The following is a 19,119-nucleotide window of genomic DNA, read 5'->3' as shown; positions in this document are numbered from 1 at the left end:
GACGCTTTTGGAACAGAAATCTAGAAATCAGTGTAACGCTCAGGTGGTTAAATGAAATGTTGATTGTTTTATTTACACATTTGAAAAAACACATTTTTAAAAAAGTTTTTGGAACCCCTTTGAAAATATGCTTTTAATTAGAATTACTTAACCACCTGGCCGTTAAACCCGACCTTGGTTCGGGGTAATAACACTTGCAAAAAGCGTTAAACCCGAAATTTTCTCAGGTGGTTAAACAAACGTTGAATTGCAATCCGATTGTCATACATTGTAAAATTTTGGACATATTTCGGTAAGTTATGCGGTAATTCGGTGGATTATAAGTAATTAAGTAATTCGGTGAATTATAGCCTACAATCTAAAAATAAATTTTCAGTATTTTTGATTTATTTATGTATTCTTGTTTAAGCTGATTTTTGTGTTTTTATTAAAAGTAATTTTTTTTCTTTTTTTTTTACTTGATTGTGTTTCAAACTTTTTTTATATTCATGATATCTACTTAGACCCTTGTTCGGACATATTTATGTAAGTTACAGGTCTACAATTTAAAAAAAAAAATTTCATGAGAACAGTAGCTTTTGGTACAGAAATCTAGACATCAGTGTAACGCCCGGGTGGTTAAACAGTCCAAGCTGACTACCTCACTAACTTTACTACTCTAAAAATATTTGACAAATACTGAAAATTTCTGTTGATTTGACTCATAGACTTGGTTGGTAGCGTTGGATACCCCTAACTAAAAAGTGGACGTTTAATCTGCTGATATTCTGCCCCAATAACCCCATCATCAGACCTAACAAAATGCTTTCTATTTATACTACAAATAGGTTTCTTTATATATGCAATGTGAACAACTTCATATCAGTTCAAAAGACAGCTTGTCACAGGACTAAAAAGTAGGCTGCATCGGGCTACAGTTAACTTTAACTTTTGTATACTGTTTACCTTCAAACTTTTGCAGAGGAGAGAAAAGATTGAAAGAAGACAACAAGAAGTGGAAAATGAACTTAAAGTTTGTAAGTGTTTCCTACATTGTAACACTGTTTTCAGTAATTAATAAAATGTTTTTGTTAACGTTATGAAAGGAAGATGACTGCATTTAACATTTTTTTTCTTCTCAGGGGATCCTCATAATGATCCAAATGCTCAAGGAGATGCTTTCAAAACACTGTTTGTTGCTAGAGTGGTAAGCTTACTTATGTTATCTCAAGCTTATTTATGATATAACTGTATTGAAAAAAGAGCTTTCAACCATTCCATTCATCCCATTCGAACTAGGCTTGGTGGGTGGTGAACTTATGCAATATTCAGCAAATATGCACTGCATACTTTCCGTTTATGTAGCATACTTACCTTGTGCTGCTGCCCTGTAGCCCAAGGCCCAAGATGGGTTATGCCTTCTTCATCTCCGGCTTGGTGGGTGACTTCATGGAGGCAGTGAACCCCCTCACTGATTAGATGATGTGTCTCCTGCACAGGCGTTACGTCACCCCTGGTGGCGTCCTGTGTGTGCAGTTACGCTGTGTGGTTTACATCAAAAACTAAAAGCCGCCAAGGAGCTTTTTTGATGAGCAATTGCGTGTCTCTTTTGCCGAACAGTATTACCTCCTGTTGTGTTTTTTTTTTTTTTTTTTGGGGGGGGGGGACCACTTTAAGAGCATTGCTTTCAATGCAGTGTTTGATGTCCCTGCATATCACACACTATGCAGGGGTAAAGTGTACTGCATATTAATATTATATAGCGCCGACATATTACATAGCGCTGTACTGTACTGAATTGTTCTCAAGAGCTCACAATCTAATGTCCCTACCATAGTCATATGGCATTACCACAGTCTAAGGTCAATTTGGGGTGAAGCCAGTTAACCTAACTGCATGTTTTTGGGAGGAAACCGGAGTACCCGGAGGAAACACACACACACACCATGCAAACTCCATGCAGATAGTGGCCTAGCGCTACAAAGGCCAGGGTGCTAACCTCTGAGCCACCGTCCTGCCATATATGAACAGACCCTAACTGTGTGCATATTAGGAGTACTTGTGTATGGTATTGTATGAAATGCTGTTTTTCCGAGTATCTGCCGGTGTTTGTAGAAATCACTGCAACGAACGGTTCACCAGATAGAACACCAGAAAGTTCACCAGAAAGAATGCGGGGGAAGATGCGGCACCTGGTGCTCCCTCTGCGCTGGGCCAAAGATGGATAGTGGCAGTATATTATACAGTTCAATATAAAGTTTTGCGATTATTAGTAATCCTTGGTAAAAAGTGGATTAATATGGGCAGTTAGCTGACCTATCTATAGTTTTAATATGTGAATTGCCAATGTAGTATATAAACAGATATCCAAAAAGTAGAAAGTTGACTATCTCTAAATATTAAGGGACAATATTTTACCAGGAAAAAGCAAAAGCACATTACAACTTACTGAATAAAGAAATGATGAACCTAACTGCCACCTAATACAAGCATATTGGTGTTTACCAGTGCATGCTAATTATGCCTTTGTAGTATTCTGGCTAGACTGTTTAATAGCAATAGCAGTGTTCTCCCCAGAAAATTTTTTCAGCCGGGTGGTAGGAAGCTATAGCCGGGTAGTAAAAAAGGGGGTGTGGCAAAACACGGCATATTTAGTGCTCCCAGTTGTTTATGCCATGGGTATCCAGTAACCTCTTATTGTTTCAGTGTTCTACCTTCTCCCAATTATTTGTTACAACTTTGTAATGCCTGCCCCGTTAGTATATCCAATTTTTCTATTCTATGTATTTTGCCACAACTGTCCCATGCCGTGTATTGTGACCCAACTTCCTAGTGTTCTAAGTTTTAAGAGTAAGTTTTTTAAGCAGCAGTGGTTCCTGGCATGAGGAATGGACAAATGTAACCTTACTGCCGGTGTGAATTCAGCCTATCTTTAGATGTGCTCCTGTGTCTATATTTAGTTAAAGTGAACTTTTGTGAAAACACATTTTTTTCACTTGATTCTTTTACAAAATTATCCCAGCAGGCCCACGCTGGCTCAGCTTCCACCTTTTCTCTGATGCTCACTTGTACGTCCAATGCTGCCTTGCACTGCGCATGCATGAGATTGAACACTTTTTATTTTTACATTATAAGAAATCCTCTGAAGATGCATGCACACAAGGAGTATAATGTGACACAAATATCCCAGGAGGCTGCGGATTTCCCCTTCGGTCTTTACCGAAATGGAAGTGAAGACTGAAGGGGAGAGGTCCTCTCCACAAAAATGTAAAAACAAAAAAAACAAAAAACGCACATTTTTCCATTATATAACCGAGAAAGTCACTCTTTAATATAATGTTAAAAATGTGGCGATGCTTTAATAGCATCATGCATGTGATATCAGATAGGGACAATACAGACAGTGGCCCCGTCTCATCACTGTCCATATTTTATATAAAAACACTGTCTGTGACGTTTATCCGCAGTGTGTAATGTCATCGGCAGCGCAGTGTGATCGCTATGTGAGTGTAAAAGCTGCTTGTCATATTCTGCAGCCTAACAACTCGCTGTGTTCAAACCTTCAGATCTCCTGAAGTTGTATTAACTTGAAATTTTTAAGGTACACGTGGAGGCATAGGAAACTGAAACTGAAGGTGCAAGTGGGGGACACTTGTGGTTAAACCTTTCTAAAATGTAATTACTAAGGCAATATGAGAACATAAATCTTTACCTAGCAAAATGTGCTGCCTGCCCTGTTACACATATCTGTCTGCATCTTACCTCAAACCCCAATTTCTCCAGAATTAAGAGATGCAGGGAAACAAAAATATAGGTGGAAGTGGGAGACACGTGTGGCGATCACCTTTCATCACCATGGCATCATTACAACATTAAAAAAAACTGTCCATCACAATGCTCTTCCTTGTTACACATGACTGTAACCTTCCAGTACCTCAACCTCAATAACATTTAGTGGGCAGCGTTCATTTTCTAATGATGCCATAGTGATGAAGTTTTAGGGGATGTTAGTCACAGATGTTCCCCACTTGTACCTATATTTTTTGGTTTCTTACACCTCCCCATTCCCTAATTGAAGTTCAGAATGTTAGATAAGTGGACAGGAATGTGTAACAGGGCAGGGAAGCCATTTTAATGGGCAGAGTGTTTTATGTTCTAATGATGCTGTAGTAATGAGATTGTAAGGGGAGAATGTGCCTGACACTTGCACCTATATTTTCAGTTTTGTACCCCCACCCTCAGAGAAATTGGTGTCCAAAGAAGAGGAGCAGACAGTAGTTTCATAGGTATAGATTTGTGACAGGTAAGTATATATTTAGGGGCCCCACCCCAATGCTCCTCGCTATGTTAGTGGCTCCGGGGTCCCCAATTTGCACTTTCAATTTAGGACTCCTAGTTGCACTTTCCTCTGAAACAGCAAAACCAAAGGTAAATTTTCATAACTTTTTACATTTGTGACCCCGATATCTTGAAATTCTTTTGGCTGGGGGCCTGAAATTGTAATAACTAGTATCTATGAGGGTCCCCTGTACACCCTGAAAATTACAGGTCAGTGTAACATACATATTAGGAGATATGGAGGTTTGTACACAGAGCTATGAGGATGCAGAATTCACACGCAGAGCTAGAGGTGGATACATGTCACAGGCAGAGCCCGTGCTATGAGATGGGGGGGCTGCCTGTGTCCCCCCCTGAGCTGTGTGCTCACCTCTCATCGGCAGCACAGACACAGAGCAGCCTCACTGAAATCCGTGCATCCGAGGATGAGAGCTGCCGAGAGCTGGGCGGGGTATTCAAATCAGCTGGGCGGAGCAACCGGCTAAAAAGCTCTGGGGAGAACTATGAATAGAAGAAAGTTGAAACTCTGTGAACTGTTCTCCCAGATACAACATTGGAGCGAAATATGGAAGGTTTTCCATAAAATGTCTGGTGACCCATTCTACAAATCCTCTGTAGAATGTTTCATACAATAGGAGTGTTGCAGTTCATAGTGGCAGTGCCACCTCAAGTACATGAACAATAGCCTTTTGCTGTTTCATCCCTGTCAGGGGGGGGGATTCTTGTAATCTATTTTTTGAACTGTTTTTTTGTCTGGAGCAGTAAGAAAAAGGATTGTCACAGTGTAGACAGGCAAAAAAAGCAAATATGGTTTTGTTTTCCCACCCTATCCATACTAAAGATCTTGGCCAGTAACTTGTGTGTGTAAAAGTCTGAATCATTTTTGTTGTTCCAGAACTACGACACGACAGAATCTAAACTACGAAGAGAATTTGAAGTGTATGGACCTATTAAACGGGTATGTAGAGGCTTTGCGATAGTCTGGTTTTGAGTTTTTTATTTTAAGTGTTTTACAAAATGTACGATTTACGAAGGATATATGTGATCTGATCATAATGCTATGATACGCTTGCAAAAAAATACTAGTAGGTAGTAATTGTGTGTGATTCTAGCCACATCAAGAGCAATGATGAATGCAATCCAAGTACTTAGCTGTGCCACACTAGTGTATAGTAGTGTACAAAGGTACATTGTTGAGCAATGAATGTACAGAGGAACTGTAAAATGCACAGAATGAACAAAATGTTGTTGTTCATTTCATAATAAAAACCTACAGTGTAGTGCTAGTGGAGATCAGAAACATGTATGCTTATGCATTTATATACTTCAAGCCACTACAGAGGAGGTCTAAATGAAGTCTTTTGTAGTACCAAGGCACTAATGTGTGCCAAGGCAGTTCTGGGTCACATTTGCTGTGGGCATTTAATAACTGATCCCAAGAAATGTCAGTGACTCGTTTTGGGCAGCCAGGGGGTTCCATTTTCATAAGAACACTAGTTCAGATGGTTGCCTGTGAAACCATCTGAAAGCTTTGAATCCATTTCTAGTATATGGTAATAATCGTATCTTAACAATACATGCCTAAAGTACAGTTAACTTTTATCAGTAGGCCCACTTAATATAAACTTTCCTACAGCTCGTAATTTTTTTCCCCAAAATATAGATTCACATGGTTTATAACAAGCGCTCTGGAAAGCCTCGTGGTTATGCCTTCATTGAATATGAACATGAACGAGATATGCACTGTAAGTTTATTTTGAAAAGTTTTTTTTACACTGTTCACTTGTTGTTCAGTCAGTTTAAATGTTAAATTGTCCTTGGAGGGTAGGTTCCAGAAGGTAAGTTATTGTATTGTTAAAGTGGGTACCCGAATTCCATTAATCCCATATCTTCACCTAAATAAGGTTACTACACCTAAAGATTTTTTCCCCCTCTCATTACAGTGATTAGATTAATACCGCTTTAGTGTTTTTCTGTTCTGCACATAGATGACTTAGATAATGTGGTTATATTGTTGCCCAAGGTGGTAGGGTGTTAGAAAAGCTTAAGACCTCCTATTTTTCTATATATCTTTTTGACACACACACACTCACTCACTCACACACACTCTCTCTTTTAGCAGGATCACCTTTTTGCAGTTCTCAGTTTGGATCAGCTGTAGGCTGAAAAAAAATCTGGGATTACTGTAATTTGGGTCTTTCCACATATGGTTGAATATGATGGGCAACATTATAAACTGAATGCTTTCAGAAACTCTCCCTCAATGTCCATAATGTCGCCTGCTCCCTTTAACTTTTACCACTGTGTTGGAGTTTTAGGACCATATTGTCTACCTCTTTAATTCAGCAACTCCACTTCTGCTCTTTAGAATTTATATTCTTTTCCTTTAGTTACCTGTTGCCCATCACTGTGCTTTAAAATGTTTTCTTTTAATATTAAAAAGATTGTGCAAAGTGTAATGTGAGTGGGGTGTATTAATTTTGTGTTCTTATTGCCACTGCAGCCACCATTGTGATGGCAATTGCCACTGCTGGCTTGCAGCTGATGCTAATGCTCCCCTTTACAACATCTCATTGTATGGTTGGTATAAGGGTTTGTATGATGGGTAAGACTTTGCAGCTTTTACACACAAGACACAGGCGAGCAGTTTAGACAGCAGCCCAGCCTTTAGGTGCAGTAGATACTTTTTGGTTACACAAGCATCACTAACTTGGATAATGCACTTTATATTAGTGGGAACTATTGGGGAACAGTAATGACGTTACATTTTTAATGCATCTTTTACTGCTTAGATTTTATGGTGGTTTATTCCACTTAATTTTAAAATAATTTTTATGCTCTATTGCTAAAAAAAAGCCCGGTATTGTAGCATTAGTTTCTTCTAAAGATTTTTCAAACTATCCAGGTAGTCTTTGATTCATGTAACTAGTTTATAATTAGATGTTTTTACCTAAAGCTATTGGAGATGAGCAGTGACAGGTTTATTGATCCCAAAAATTTCTTGAATTTCTATATGCAGATAAGTTACAGATAAGAAGGTATCCTGTACTGAGAGAAATATGTAGGCTGTTGGGTTGTCATCCTTCTGAAAATGGCAGTTACTTTGTTCTTAGGCTTCAGTACTTTAAAATACTGTCATAACCGCGGCAGACCTTTATAGTCTTCGTATTATTTCTAAACCTGTGACTCCAGAACTAAAGTTATTGCCTCACCCATGCAGGCAGCTAGAATTTTCAAAAGGAGAGGTCAGCAGTTGCAGCCTGTAAATTCCTCTCAACACAGGTTTCCTCCTAAGGCTGGACTGATTTTTCACAAGCAGCAGATATGCATTTATATACACAGTGGGTTCATTGGTGTGTTTTTCATAAATATGAACTTTCTCACTTTTAGAACTTTATAATATTTTTAAGAAATATGGTAGATAATTTAAAAATGCTTGTTGCCCGGCTGTTATCACTTTAGCTTCAGTGTTTCAAATTGTTGACCTGAAGTATGCTTTTAAGGACTTTACAGGTTTCCATACTTGTTCCAGATAAAAAGAATGTATTAAGGCTAGTCAACTTGCATTTACTGTCTGCCCATATGTGATTGTGTTTTGGCCTCAGTGACTGTCATCTTAATTTTTTTTGGGTGCAAATACCTGCTGCAGTTTTCACTTCTTCTGCTATGCCTGAATATATATGGCTGTTCTGTTTAGGCAAAGATTTGGAATCACTTGCACTGTTGTATGGAAGCATTTTAAAGCTTTTGCCGTTTAATGCATTCTTATTGGGCACAGAAAACCAGAAGAAAAATAGAGGCAGGCACACTTAGTGTCAGAAAGCCTTAGAACTTTGCCTGGTTGCTTGACAACCATATTATGCACAGTGGGGAAACTGAAACCTGCTGCAAATGTACAGGATTTTTTGGGCAAAATCAATATCTGAGTCTTCAAGTACAAAGCTGTATAGCTTTGTCATTTATTTTAAAATATGCAGAATCTAGTATAAAAAGTAAAATTACTAAAAATGATTTAAATTTGAATAAATATTAAAAATTATTAGGCTTCCAAGCATCACCTAAAGACTGAGTTTCATTTAGGTAATGCAGGGATATTTTATACCATATAGTATTTTGTTTATTGCTCTGAACATTTTATTAGGACAAAAGCACCCACTATTCGTAATTTTGCAAGGTACAATCTGATGTAACCATTCTCTAATACTGTATAGCAAGTTGCTAAGCTGAAAAAAAAATCATGAATTTTAGGCATCCAAATTCCAGATATACACAGGTCTACATCTCCCCTAGAATGACTGCAGCATGTATGTCCTAATACAAGTAGGCCTTAGCATCTTCTATTTCTTCTGCCTTACAGATTGTCTCAAACTGCAAGTCGGTCTGTGCAGTAATACTTGCCCTAATTACAGATATATAATTTCCCATTTGTGAAATAAAAAAATCTGTATACTATAGCTAATGTTTTGTTTTTATATTAGTCTCTGCAGACTAAGAAATTTGAACAGTCAAATCAAATGTATGTCTAAAATGCAATAATACTGATCGTGTACATAAACAAGTCAGTTTTTGTTGTACATCTTCAGAAGTAGATGGATTAAGTGAACACTGATAGCATATTTTTTAATAGAATCCAAAGTTTAGTATAGATTGTGCCATTAATTTATACAGACTCTTAAAATGTAATTTAGGCTTGCCCAGCAGTTAGATTAGTGATAGGTGTTTTTTTTTTTTTTTTTTTTTTTTTTAAACAATTTCCTGGACATCAGCAATAGATAATACAGCTGGTAAGGCTGTGCAAGGCGGGCTGTTAGGGTCCAGGTAAGCCACAGCAAGTGGAGTCATCCTTTCGCCTTCTCTCTGGCGCATGATGCTTCAATCAAATAAGGCAGTTAACGAATCACCAACCAGCAATGATAAATCTTCGCTTATTTAAAGGATGAAGCTGAAGACTGCTTGGATGGAGAGGGGTAGGTGTGGGATGTAGGTTTGTGTGTTTAAAAAAAAAAATGAAAAAAACCATGGTGTTAATATAGGTTTTCCTAAATAAAAAAATAAAAAAACACCTAGGGTGGGCAGACAGGCCAATGTTTTCTTAAAAAAACAAGATCTCCTTTCCTTTTTTATCTAATAGGCTGCATGCTAATGACACCCTCTCCAGGTATTGTCGTAGTATGGAAGCTTTGTTCATTTTTCTTGCAGAAAAGTGAGCAGTTACCTTAAGTATTTTTTCCCCATTTTATAAGGGCTTGTCTATTTTTCTGCCATGTAGGTTCATCATATGTTCTCCAAGCTAATCTCCCTCATGAAGCAAAGCTTTGGTTTTTTTAGGGTCTGAAAACTTACTGGTAATCAAAAAATCTGTATACCCATACATGCATGTTCTCAGGATTGTACTGTAAGCTAGTTTTAACTTGTATATCAAATCAGTCCTGTTAAAAATGGAATATAGCAGTTGTATTAGCAAATCGTTTGCTAAAATATGGGATGGATATTGATCAAACATATATATTTTTTAATTATTTTCTACTTCAATTGTGGGTTAGACTTTACCAGTCATTGTTCAAGCTTAAATTTGGTTATTTAGTCTGTGGAAACATTTGATAAGAATCCAGCCAGATTAGGCCAGATTGCTTGTTAGGGCAATAAAGCTATTAAGGTTAAATAATTCAATGGACAGGCCTTTATGAAAAAATGCCAAAGTGGCAGACCCATTTAAAAGCAGCAACAAGGTCCCAAAGTCCCAGAGGAGCCTATGTGATTTATCCCAACAATAAGATGATTTCAGTGGAATGCCCTAGAACAGTTGAGACAGGTAAGAGTTTCTCAGCTGCAAGAAATGCATTTGCACTTAACAAAAACTTTCAAGATTCAGACCTCCTTTTTCCAAGATATCGTCATGAAATTCGTTGAATTTGAGGCGGTAATTTGAGAAATTTTGTAAGTAGCTTCTTCAGGTAACTTTTTAAATGTATTTTAGTGGATCTGTCTAGTGCTTTTATGCTATATATTAATATATTTTTCACTACCTTTTGTGTGATAAAAGGAAATTTAAACATTTAGACCTAACTCTCATACATATCTGCACCTAAATTTTAGTGACTTAAGACCTACAGCAATAAGTAGTTTAGAGTATTTAGACCCACGTAATTACACTATAAAAGTGGACACAGATCAGATATGTAGCTTCAGGACAGGATGAGCAAAGTTTACATTACTTCTTTTCTCCCTTCAGCTGAGTTGCGGTGGGTTACATTTGGGAGGTGGCCAAAGTATTGGGGTCCAAGTTTTATTTGGTATCAACAAGCCCTTATTGTATTTGTAAACTAGATATAGTTTAATATTTATGATCTCTTGACATTTACCCTGCTTACTTGCAGAGTTTCAGAAGGTCAACTGTAGTAAATTTGAGTAAAGAGCCTGTGATATGTATTGACACAATGGTCCTGAAAGGTACTATTGCTAGCATCTGACAAACATGAACAGAAGCTGTTGCTTGATGTCCTGCATTTTTCAGTATGCGGTTTTGTTTTATGTAATAGGTTAAGCTTATGGGAGGGGGGAGGAGGGAATAATGTTGTACACCCTGCCTGATTGTTTGTCCTTTGCACTTCTGAAAATAATGTATTTACAGCGGCTTACAAGCATGCAGATGGAAAGAAAATTGATGGGAGGCGTGTACTGGTTGATGTTGAGAGAGGACGTACTGTAAAGGGCTGGCGCCCTCGTAGACTTGGTAAGCTCTTTTGATAAATAATTTTTAGTCTGGAAAAAGTGGACTAGCAGGTCAAGAAAAATACTCTTTATTTCTTCTTAGGGTTTTGAGAAAATAAAGCTGGACATGGTCATTTTCCTTTTGTTTTATTATTCACTCCATAAATACCCTTTCCTCTCTCTACACATATATATCAAATAGTCTAGCTTAGAATGTCTTAATTTTTATTAGTTAGTAGTTCCTATTAACCATTAGGTGTGCCATGTTCACTCAAAAAAAAAAAACTCCAAAGTACAATTATTAGCATACTATGTATCTTTCCCCCTGCTTGAGCTCTTCCTGGCTCTTTTTACTTCTTACTCATTTTTTTGCTACTTGCCTCATTACTATTTTTTTTGGCTATATCTAAACTTTTAAGAGGACCTATATCAAGAATATATAAGACATATTTGCACAGATGAAAGCAAGAAAAGACAGAGAAATGTGTGACCAATACAGAATAGTATTTTTCTGGTACGAGTTTTAGCTTTTAGTGTTCTTGATCTGCTATACTTCTGCTTTTAAATACTTAGGGGAAAAATGAAGTTTTACAAGACATTGTTTTCACTGATTTTTAGGTGGTGGTCTGGGAGGCACCAGACGTGGTGGTGCTGATGTCAACATAAGACATTCTGGTAGAGATGATGCATCAAGATATGATGAGAGGTGAGACTTTTTTCCAATGTATTGTAAAAAAAATATTTGAAAGGGGAGATAAATTTGTGTATGTATATCTCAGGGGTATTAGTCACTAACATTCAGAATGCTTATCTGTAAAAAAAAAAAAAAAAAGCCAATAAAATATTGTGAATAAATACATCCAAGATCTTAATTTTAAAGCCTTAAGAGGAAAACAAATTAAATCATTTGGGCTCTGTTCTGATTTACAGGTCAAAATATTTTGTACTTTTGGTTATGTTGGGTCACTTAAGACCATTCTGTCCAGGGTGTTCCTGCCAAAGTTTGATTGCTAATTTTCCAAACCAGAAAAATCTTGCTAACGTTTCTCGTTGACAATGCTCATATCTTGGAGAGTGCCCCCCCCCCCCACTTGAGAGTAAGCTGCAAGCCAAAAGTGACCTTGGATAGGATAAAAAATTATGGGCATTTAATTTCCTTTTCTCACAGGGTAGTTTTCTTTTGACATTACCAATGTTCGAATGTCTGGGTTGGGTGCACTTTCTTGTAAGAAAACCTTTAGTGCTCCATAAGATACAGTTAGGTGTTTAGGTTATGCTTTCCATTTCAATGGAGAATGAAATTGGGTATTTAGTGATGAAACTTTCCCAACATACATTAGGCAAGCTTTGTCAGATGTTTATATATATTGCTACTTTCTTTCGCTTGGGTTCTAAAACCAGAAATGTAATTGGGTATGTAGCATGTTTTTATCTCCATGCACATCTAGGCAGCCTTTATATTTGAATCAACTGCCATCTTACAGCATGGGAGAACCTGCACCATTATTGTTAATGCAGCACATTTAATTTTGTTATGCTGAAAACTAGTTATAGGTTCCTTTACATTGCAATGGCTGATTTTATTTGTTTAAAAAAAATGTAAATCAAAATACTTTTTATTTCCTAACTAGGGACCGTGATCGGGAAAGAGAGAGGGACCGTCGAGATCGCAGCCGTGACAGAGACAAGGAACGAGAGAGAAGAAAGAGTCGCTCCAGGGAGCGCAGGAGGAGGTCCCGAAGCCGGGAAAAGGAGGAAAGGAAGCGTAGCAGAGAAAGGAGTAGGGATAAGGACAAAGAGAGAGACCGCAAGCGCAGGAGTCGCAGTAGAGACCGCAAACGTGATAGAGATCGTGACAGGGAAAAGAAGGAAGAGCGAACAGAGGGGGAGCTTGTAGAAAATGCTGAGGTTAATCCTGAAGAAGTACAAATTGGAGATGGTACTTTGGATGGAGCTGAGGTCAAAACAGAACCAGAAGAGAAGGGTAGGGAGCGTGATAGAGAGCGAGACAGGGATAAAGAAAGAGACCGGGATCGAGACAGGAGGCGTAGCCATAGAGATAAGGATCGAGATAGAGACAGAGATAGAAGGCGGGATAGAGACAGGGATAGAGATCGGGATCACAAACGAGATAGAGACCGTGGTGACCGCAGTGAGAAGCGAGAGGAGAGAGCTCCTGATAATGGTTTGATGCAAGAACCCCCAGCAGAGGAGACCAGCCAAGACATGTACTTAGACCAAGAATCAATGCAGTCAGGAGATGGATATTTATCAACTGAGAATGGCTATATCATGGAGCCTCCTTTGGAGTGACCTCTGAGGATGCTCTGTTTTCATTTGAACTCTTCTGTAGTCACGCTTTGGTGCGTGTATCCAAGAGCCACATCTGCCTAAATATTTCACCTGTGCATATGACTTGGAATTTCCCTGCTGTGATCAACTATGAAGTGGCTAAACTAGACATTTAATTCAAACATTTGCATTTTTCGTAGGTGGGTATGTTTTACAATCTGTGATGGTTATTACCCAGCTTGTGTTAAATTGCTTACATTATTTTATTTCTTTTTTTAGTGCCTCTCAAATAAAACCATTTTAATGTTAGATTCAATTTTTTGATTTTGTTTTTTTTGCCCAGGACACTGTCTCAACAATACTTTCTTCTACGATCCATCTTGTATCAAATTGTCTCAATTTTGGCATTTTTACACTGATGTGATCCAGCATTTATACGTGTTTCTTATCCCTTTTAATATGGGGGGAACTCACGTTGTTGGTCAATGGGAGGAATGCCACCCTCACAGATCAAACAAATCATTGGTGTTACTTTTACTAAAAATGATAAATAAAAAAACAGGAGTGCTTTCGACAAGCAATTGTGTGTATTAAGCCTATTTACAAAGAATCCCTAACAGTAGTGTATAGATACATGAGTTAGGAAAAAATGAACAAAATAATTTTGGCATTATACAGATACCACTACTGCATCATTCAAAAAATGTTAGTATTATCTCATTGAAAAGGAGGCATCCAGTATGTGGTTGTGATTCGCAGTTATCTTTTTATCTCCACATTTCACATTGGCTGGCTTCATCAGGGGTAATAACGACATGAGATATAGACTAGTTCATAAGATAATATAGTACTAGTCAAAGCATTATCCAATATATAACCATTTTGCCTAGTGTGTGTCAAAATAAATATTTAGTTAAGATTTCATTTCATTCACTTTGATGTTAGAAATTAAAATATGTATAAGGCTAAGATTTGTGATCTAAATGATGAAATGTGTAGAATAGGTTGCATATCTGAACGATTTTGAGAGTGCTTCGAGGGTCACTTTTATAAAATGATAAAATGCAAAAATCTTGAATAATAAGAAAAAGTGAACTGACTAACATAATTTTAAGAAAGCAAGTAGAAGTACATACAATTGTAACTAAATACATACATGGTAGTTAGGCTTTTAGGTATCCACTATATTTACACACACACATATATATATATATATGTGTCTACAATTGTAAAAATATGTAAATTAGGTGCAAGTCATAATTGTATACTACATGTACTTGTATCGGCGCTATATGTAATGTTATTGATATGTAAATGTCATTAGGAATGGTTTGAAGCTAAAACTATCATTTAGAAATGTTGCATTTAAAATAAAGATTACTTTTGTTTTTAAAAGTCTTCAAAGTATCCTCCTGTAGGCTTAAGAGGGATTATTTCCAAGCTATTGACAAGAAGCCCCTGCAAAGTCCCAGTGTTAAAAACCCAAGAGAAATTATGTAATGTTTTGTGGATTAAGGAAAGCAAGATTGTTCCTTTAGCGTCTAGGGGCTGCATACACAAATTTGTCAGATGACCCCCAAACACTGAACACAGTAAAGACAGTAAAGCATGGTAGTGCAAGCCTGTAGAGTTATGGGGATGTTTTCTCATACTATGATGTTGTGGCTATTTACTGCATACTAGGAATTATGGATCTATTTGAATACATCAAAATAATTGAAGAGGTTATGTTGCCTTATGCGGAACAGGAAATGCTCTTGAAATGGGTGTTTCAATAAGACCCAAACAAACCAGTAAACGGACAACATCTTGGTTCCAGACCAGCGAAACTGCTGTTATGGAGTGGTCAGCCCAATCCCTTTAATTCAATAGAAGACTTGTGGGGTGTCAAAAAAAAAATGCTTTTTCCTGAAGCAAAACCAAGAATTGTGTAATGTAGTCTGATCATCCTGGGCTGGAATGCCTGTTCACAGGTGCCTCAGGTTACAGCTCCATGTAACTGATGCGCAGAGGTTCTCAGAAACTGTGGTTATACAAGTTAATTTTAGTTCAGTGATTCAAAAGAAAGCAAAATCTTGAAACATTTTTCAGTTTATACAGTGACTGAGTTTGTAAAGAAGGATGCAGACACTGCTTTTTTTCTTTTTTTTTCTTCTTTGAACAATTCAAAATTTTCGTGTTTTATGGGATAACACTTTTTTTAACAAATAAAAAGGATTATAACGAATTTGAGCTTTATTCACTATTGTTTCACACGGCTAGTACTCTGAACACAGTACATATCTCTAAAATATGAATACTTTGATAATACAAAGCACCCAAGCCTATCCTTATTGAAATTAAGCACGGTCCTAATAAATTTACTGCAAAAGAGTTCACACATGTCTTACCTCTTAGTTGAAAACATGCAATGTGTTAGAATACTGAACTAATAAAGTAACCATATACAGTAAAACACCTTTTTTTCACCATAGTCCACAATAAATAATTTCCTGTGCAATGTGTTTGTTTATAAACACACATTTATAAATATAAAGTTTATAAAGCATATTCATTTTCAAATATTGTGTGACTCAGTATTCAAAACAGGAAGGATAAGATAATACACTTCATGTTGGCAATACTCGGGAATTCCTGAGATCTAGAATCTCTTAATACAGATTAACAGTGAGTATTTTCATACGAGTAACCTCTTCAACATTACAGACTGTAAGAAACTCAGTATTGCTGGTTATAAATGGCCTGTAGCAGCTGTTGCCAACTGGTGATCTGCGGCTCGGGCCAGGGCGCACCCGAGCGGGATTAGGAGGACTCCATATACAGAGGACATGGTCCACAGCTAAGATCCCAGGCTCAGGAAAGTGGGCGGGTTCTGGCATCATAACATCACTTCACCAAAGGGGAAGTTTCTTCCTCTTTGGGTGACACCCGGCTCCCCACGCATGCGCGGTCTTGAGACGGTAAATTTATTGGTCCGCCGGTCCGAAAAGGTTGGCGACCACTGGCCTTAAGCATGTTTTTCAGACTAGGCTACCACTCAAATAACAGTGTTCAAAGGTTATGACCTACATCTGGAATTTTCATCTATTTATCAGGAAAGAAAATATAGATCTCACCCACTCCTCTTTTGTATTAGGTATCCAACCAATTTCTTTGGTTCTGTTACAGTGGCATTGTTTTAGGATGAATCAGAAAGGATAGCATTAAACTAGATTAAAAATTAAACAAAACAAATTCTAATTGCAAGCATGTTAAAAGTGTATAGAAACAAAATGGTAGATAGAATATCTTTTTCACAGGCCAAATGTGCTTGTCATTATGTGACAACCAAAGTATGAAGAACAGTAGATGCCAAACTACATTTCCAGTGTCCTTGTATTACAGTGGAAATTGTGTTTACGATGGAGATGCATTAGGACGACCCCATCATCACTTGAAAATATCATATTGACATCTGCATACTTGAACGATGTTATGTTGTATAGTAAATGGCTAAAGTTAATTTTCGGATGGTAATGATACAGGAAGTGTTTTCACATCAGAAGGATCGTCAATGAACTCCTCTTTATAGAGGAGTGTAGGCTAATTCGAGGAAAGATTCACCTCAAGAAGTTGAGGGTTGAGGTTCCAATGTGCTGAAAGGCTGTGGTGATGCAGTTGATTTCTTTAGGAAGGTGTCCATTGCACAGTGCAATTTTTCCATTCTTTGTAGATGAGCCTGTAGCATACATAAGCATCCTGGACCTGTCTCTCAACTTTTGCAAACTGATCATAGCTGACATCCATCTCCTTGAAAAATGACAATCCTTTTTCGATAAAGGAAAATGACATTTTTTTTGTGATAAACTTTTTCGCAGGCTCTACTTACATTTCCTCTTCTTCCTCTTCTGCTTGTTTTCTCTTCTGCAAGTTCAATCACATCTGATGACAGCTCCTTTTCTTCCACATCTATGAGCTCTTAAATATCTTCCTCTTTGACCTCTAGCTCCAAACTTCTCCCAAGTACCACAATCTTCTCATTAATTTTAACAACTACAACTACATCCTTTGTCAAAGCCTTTGAATGTGTTAACATAACACTTTTAAAACAATTTTCCAGATCCTACTCTTGCACTCTTTTTTACCTCCTTCTATGCCTTTGCAATGTTTTTATGGCATTCAGAATGTTAAACACCTTCCAGAAAATTTGGAGCTCCTTCTCTTCAGTGGCCTCAATATAGCCATGGAGAAAGTGTTTCTGAGGTAATATGCCTTGAACGTTGCCATTTTTTAGGCTTTTTTGTTAGCATTTTGCAGCTTCCAAAAGCCTTGTAAAATAGCTAATCTAAAACAAATGGTTCTGTTGCTTGTGCAACATTTGGTTTGTGTCTAGCTTTAGGCTTTTACAAGCGTTTGTTCAGAAGCTCCATGTAGCTTCTAGGGTCATTTGGCTGTCCAAACCCCTCCATGGACTCAACTGCTCATAAAAGCTTGTACAGGCTTTTATAAGCTCTTGCTGCAGGCATTTATGGACATTTTTTAAAACTAGAGAAAGAATAGTTAGGTGTCAACTATTGATTTTAGTGTTGAGTGTTATGTTGTGCTAACCCCTAGCAATGTTACAACAGAAAAATAAGAGTAGAATAAGAATAGGGGTCTTTGGAGCACAATACACTTTATATTTAAAGCTATTGTACAATTCAATCATACATATACAATAGGAAAAACATCTTGTAATAGACCTTGACTCTCATCAATGTATGGGGGTTGGAGAGGTCTTCATAATAAGCATTGTTCACCTAATTTGCAGGAATACATAACAACAGCAGGACTACAGAACATGAAGTTATAGACCTTAAACCCTCATTAATGCATAGGGTTTACTGGTCTCTGTTACTAATACGAGAAATTCTGTTAGCATAGATAAGTCCAATAAAGGGGATTGTAGTTTATTGGAATTTTCCCATGATTAGAAAGGTCTCAAATTGCGCTGACTGACGCGTTTTGCCAATAAGGCTTGGTCAGTGGTATGTTGGAAATGTGATCTCCTTTGGGGAATCATTCAGTGCTGAGCCTCTTGTGAAGGTAGCAGCAAAGAGACTTTTCCATTAAGAAAAACTATCTATCCTGCTCTTACTAGCCCCTCTCCTTAACACGAACACTGTGTTGTCTAGGTAGCACCTAATGTGTGCTCACCATACCTCCCCAACCCCACTGACAAATCTGCTGAGGGGATTTTCCCAAATAAATCATTTATAGCATTCTTAGTGGAGGAGTACTACCTTTTGTCCATTTCAATTGCACCAGGTTTCAGCATTTAAATGAATGCACAAAATCCCCAGGTCTTTATCTCTGCATATTGTGTATCTGTGGGAAAAAGGGAAAGCCAGTCTTTTAAAGGGCAAATTTAAAAACACAAAATTTTATTGTTCCAACAACATAATTTAAGAGATTAAGAGCTGTGTCTCTATAAATGAATGCTAGGCTAACATATAACCACTAGTTTTGCAAAAGAGATAGCAATATCGTTTAGTATCATATTAGGTATAGCGATGGCGGTAAGGTGTCCCACCTGACGCGTTTCGCCCGTACCGGGCTTCCTCAGGGGTAAGGGGAGACCTTAGAATTTATAACAATATACAGTATTAAGAATCCATATATATGCATTGACTGAACGTTAGGCTTATGTTTACAATGAATCAATAAAAGGGAAGAAACCAATCAAGACTTACTTAGTATTATTGCTGGGGTTTTTACTGCATTAACCACCTGAGCGTTACACTGTTTTTTTAAATTGTAGACCTGTAACTTACAGAAATA

The 19,119-nt window shown here is 37.4% G+C and overlaps 1 protein-coding gene across 2 annotated transcripts in view; it reads left to right on the top strand.

The window, feature by feature from the left end:
- Nucleotides 1–13,636, top strand: part of SNRNP70 (small nuclear ribonucleoprotein U1 subunit 70) — a 21,649-nt gene extending 8,013 nt beyond the window's left edge. For both annotated transcript variants that reach the window (XM_072425986.1, XM_072425985.1), the window contains exons 4-10: nt 962–1,016; nt 1,122–1,186; nt 5,213–5,275; nt 5,981–6,062; nt 10,949–11,050; nt 11,647–11,734; nt 12,660–13,636. In XM_072425986.1, the coding sequence (XP_072282087.1) occupies nt 962–1,016; nt 1,122–1,186; nt 5,213–5,275; nt 5,981–6,062; nt 10,949–11,050; nt 11,647–11,734; nt 12,660–13,341 (1,137 nt within the window). In that variant the 3' untranslated portion in view covers nt 13,342–13,636. The remainder of the gene's footprint in view (nt 1–961; nt 1,017–1,121; nt 1,187–5,212; nt 5,276–5,980; nt 6,063–10,948; nt 11,051–11,646; nt 11,735–12,659) is intronic.
- The last annotated feature ends 5,483 nt before the right edge of the window (nt 13,637–19,119 follow it).

Source organism: Pyxicephalus adspersus, chromosome 11 (genome assembly GCF_032062135.1).
Source record: "Pyxicephalus adspersus chromosome 11, UCB_Pads_2.0, whole genome shotgun sequence".
Classification (NCBI taxonomy): Eukaryota; Metazoa; Chordata; class Amphibia; order Anura; family Pyxicephalidae; genus Pyxicephalus; species Pyxicephalus adspersus.
The sequence above is the reverse complement of the archived record's forward strand: the minus strand, read 5'-3'. Positions and strand labels throughout refer to the sequence as shown.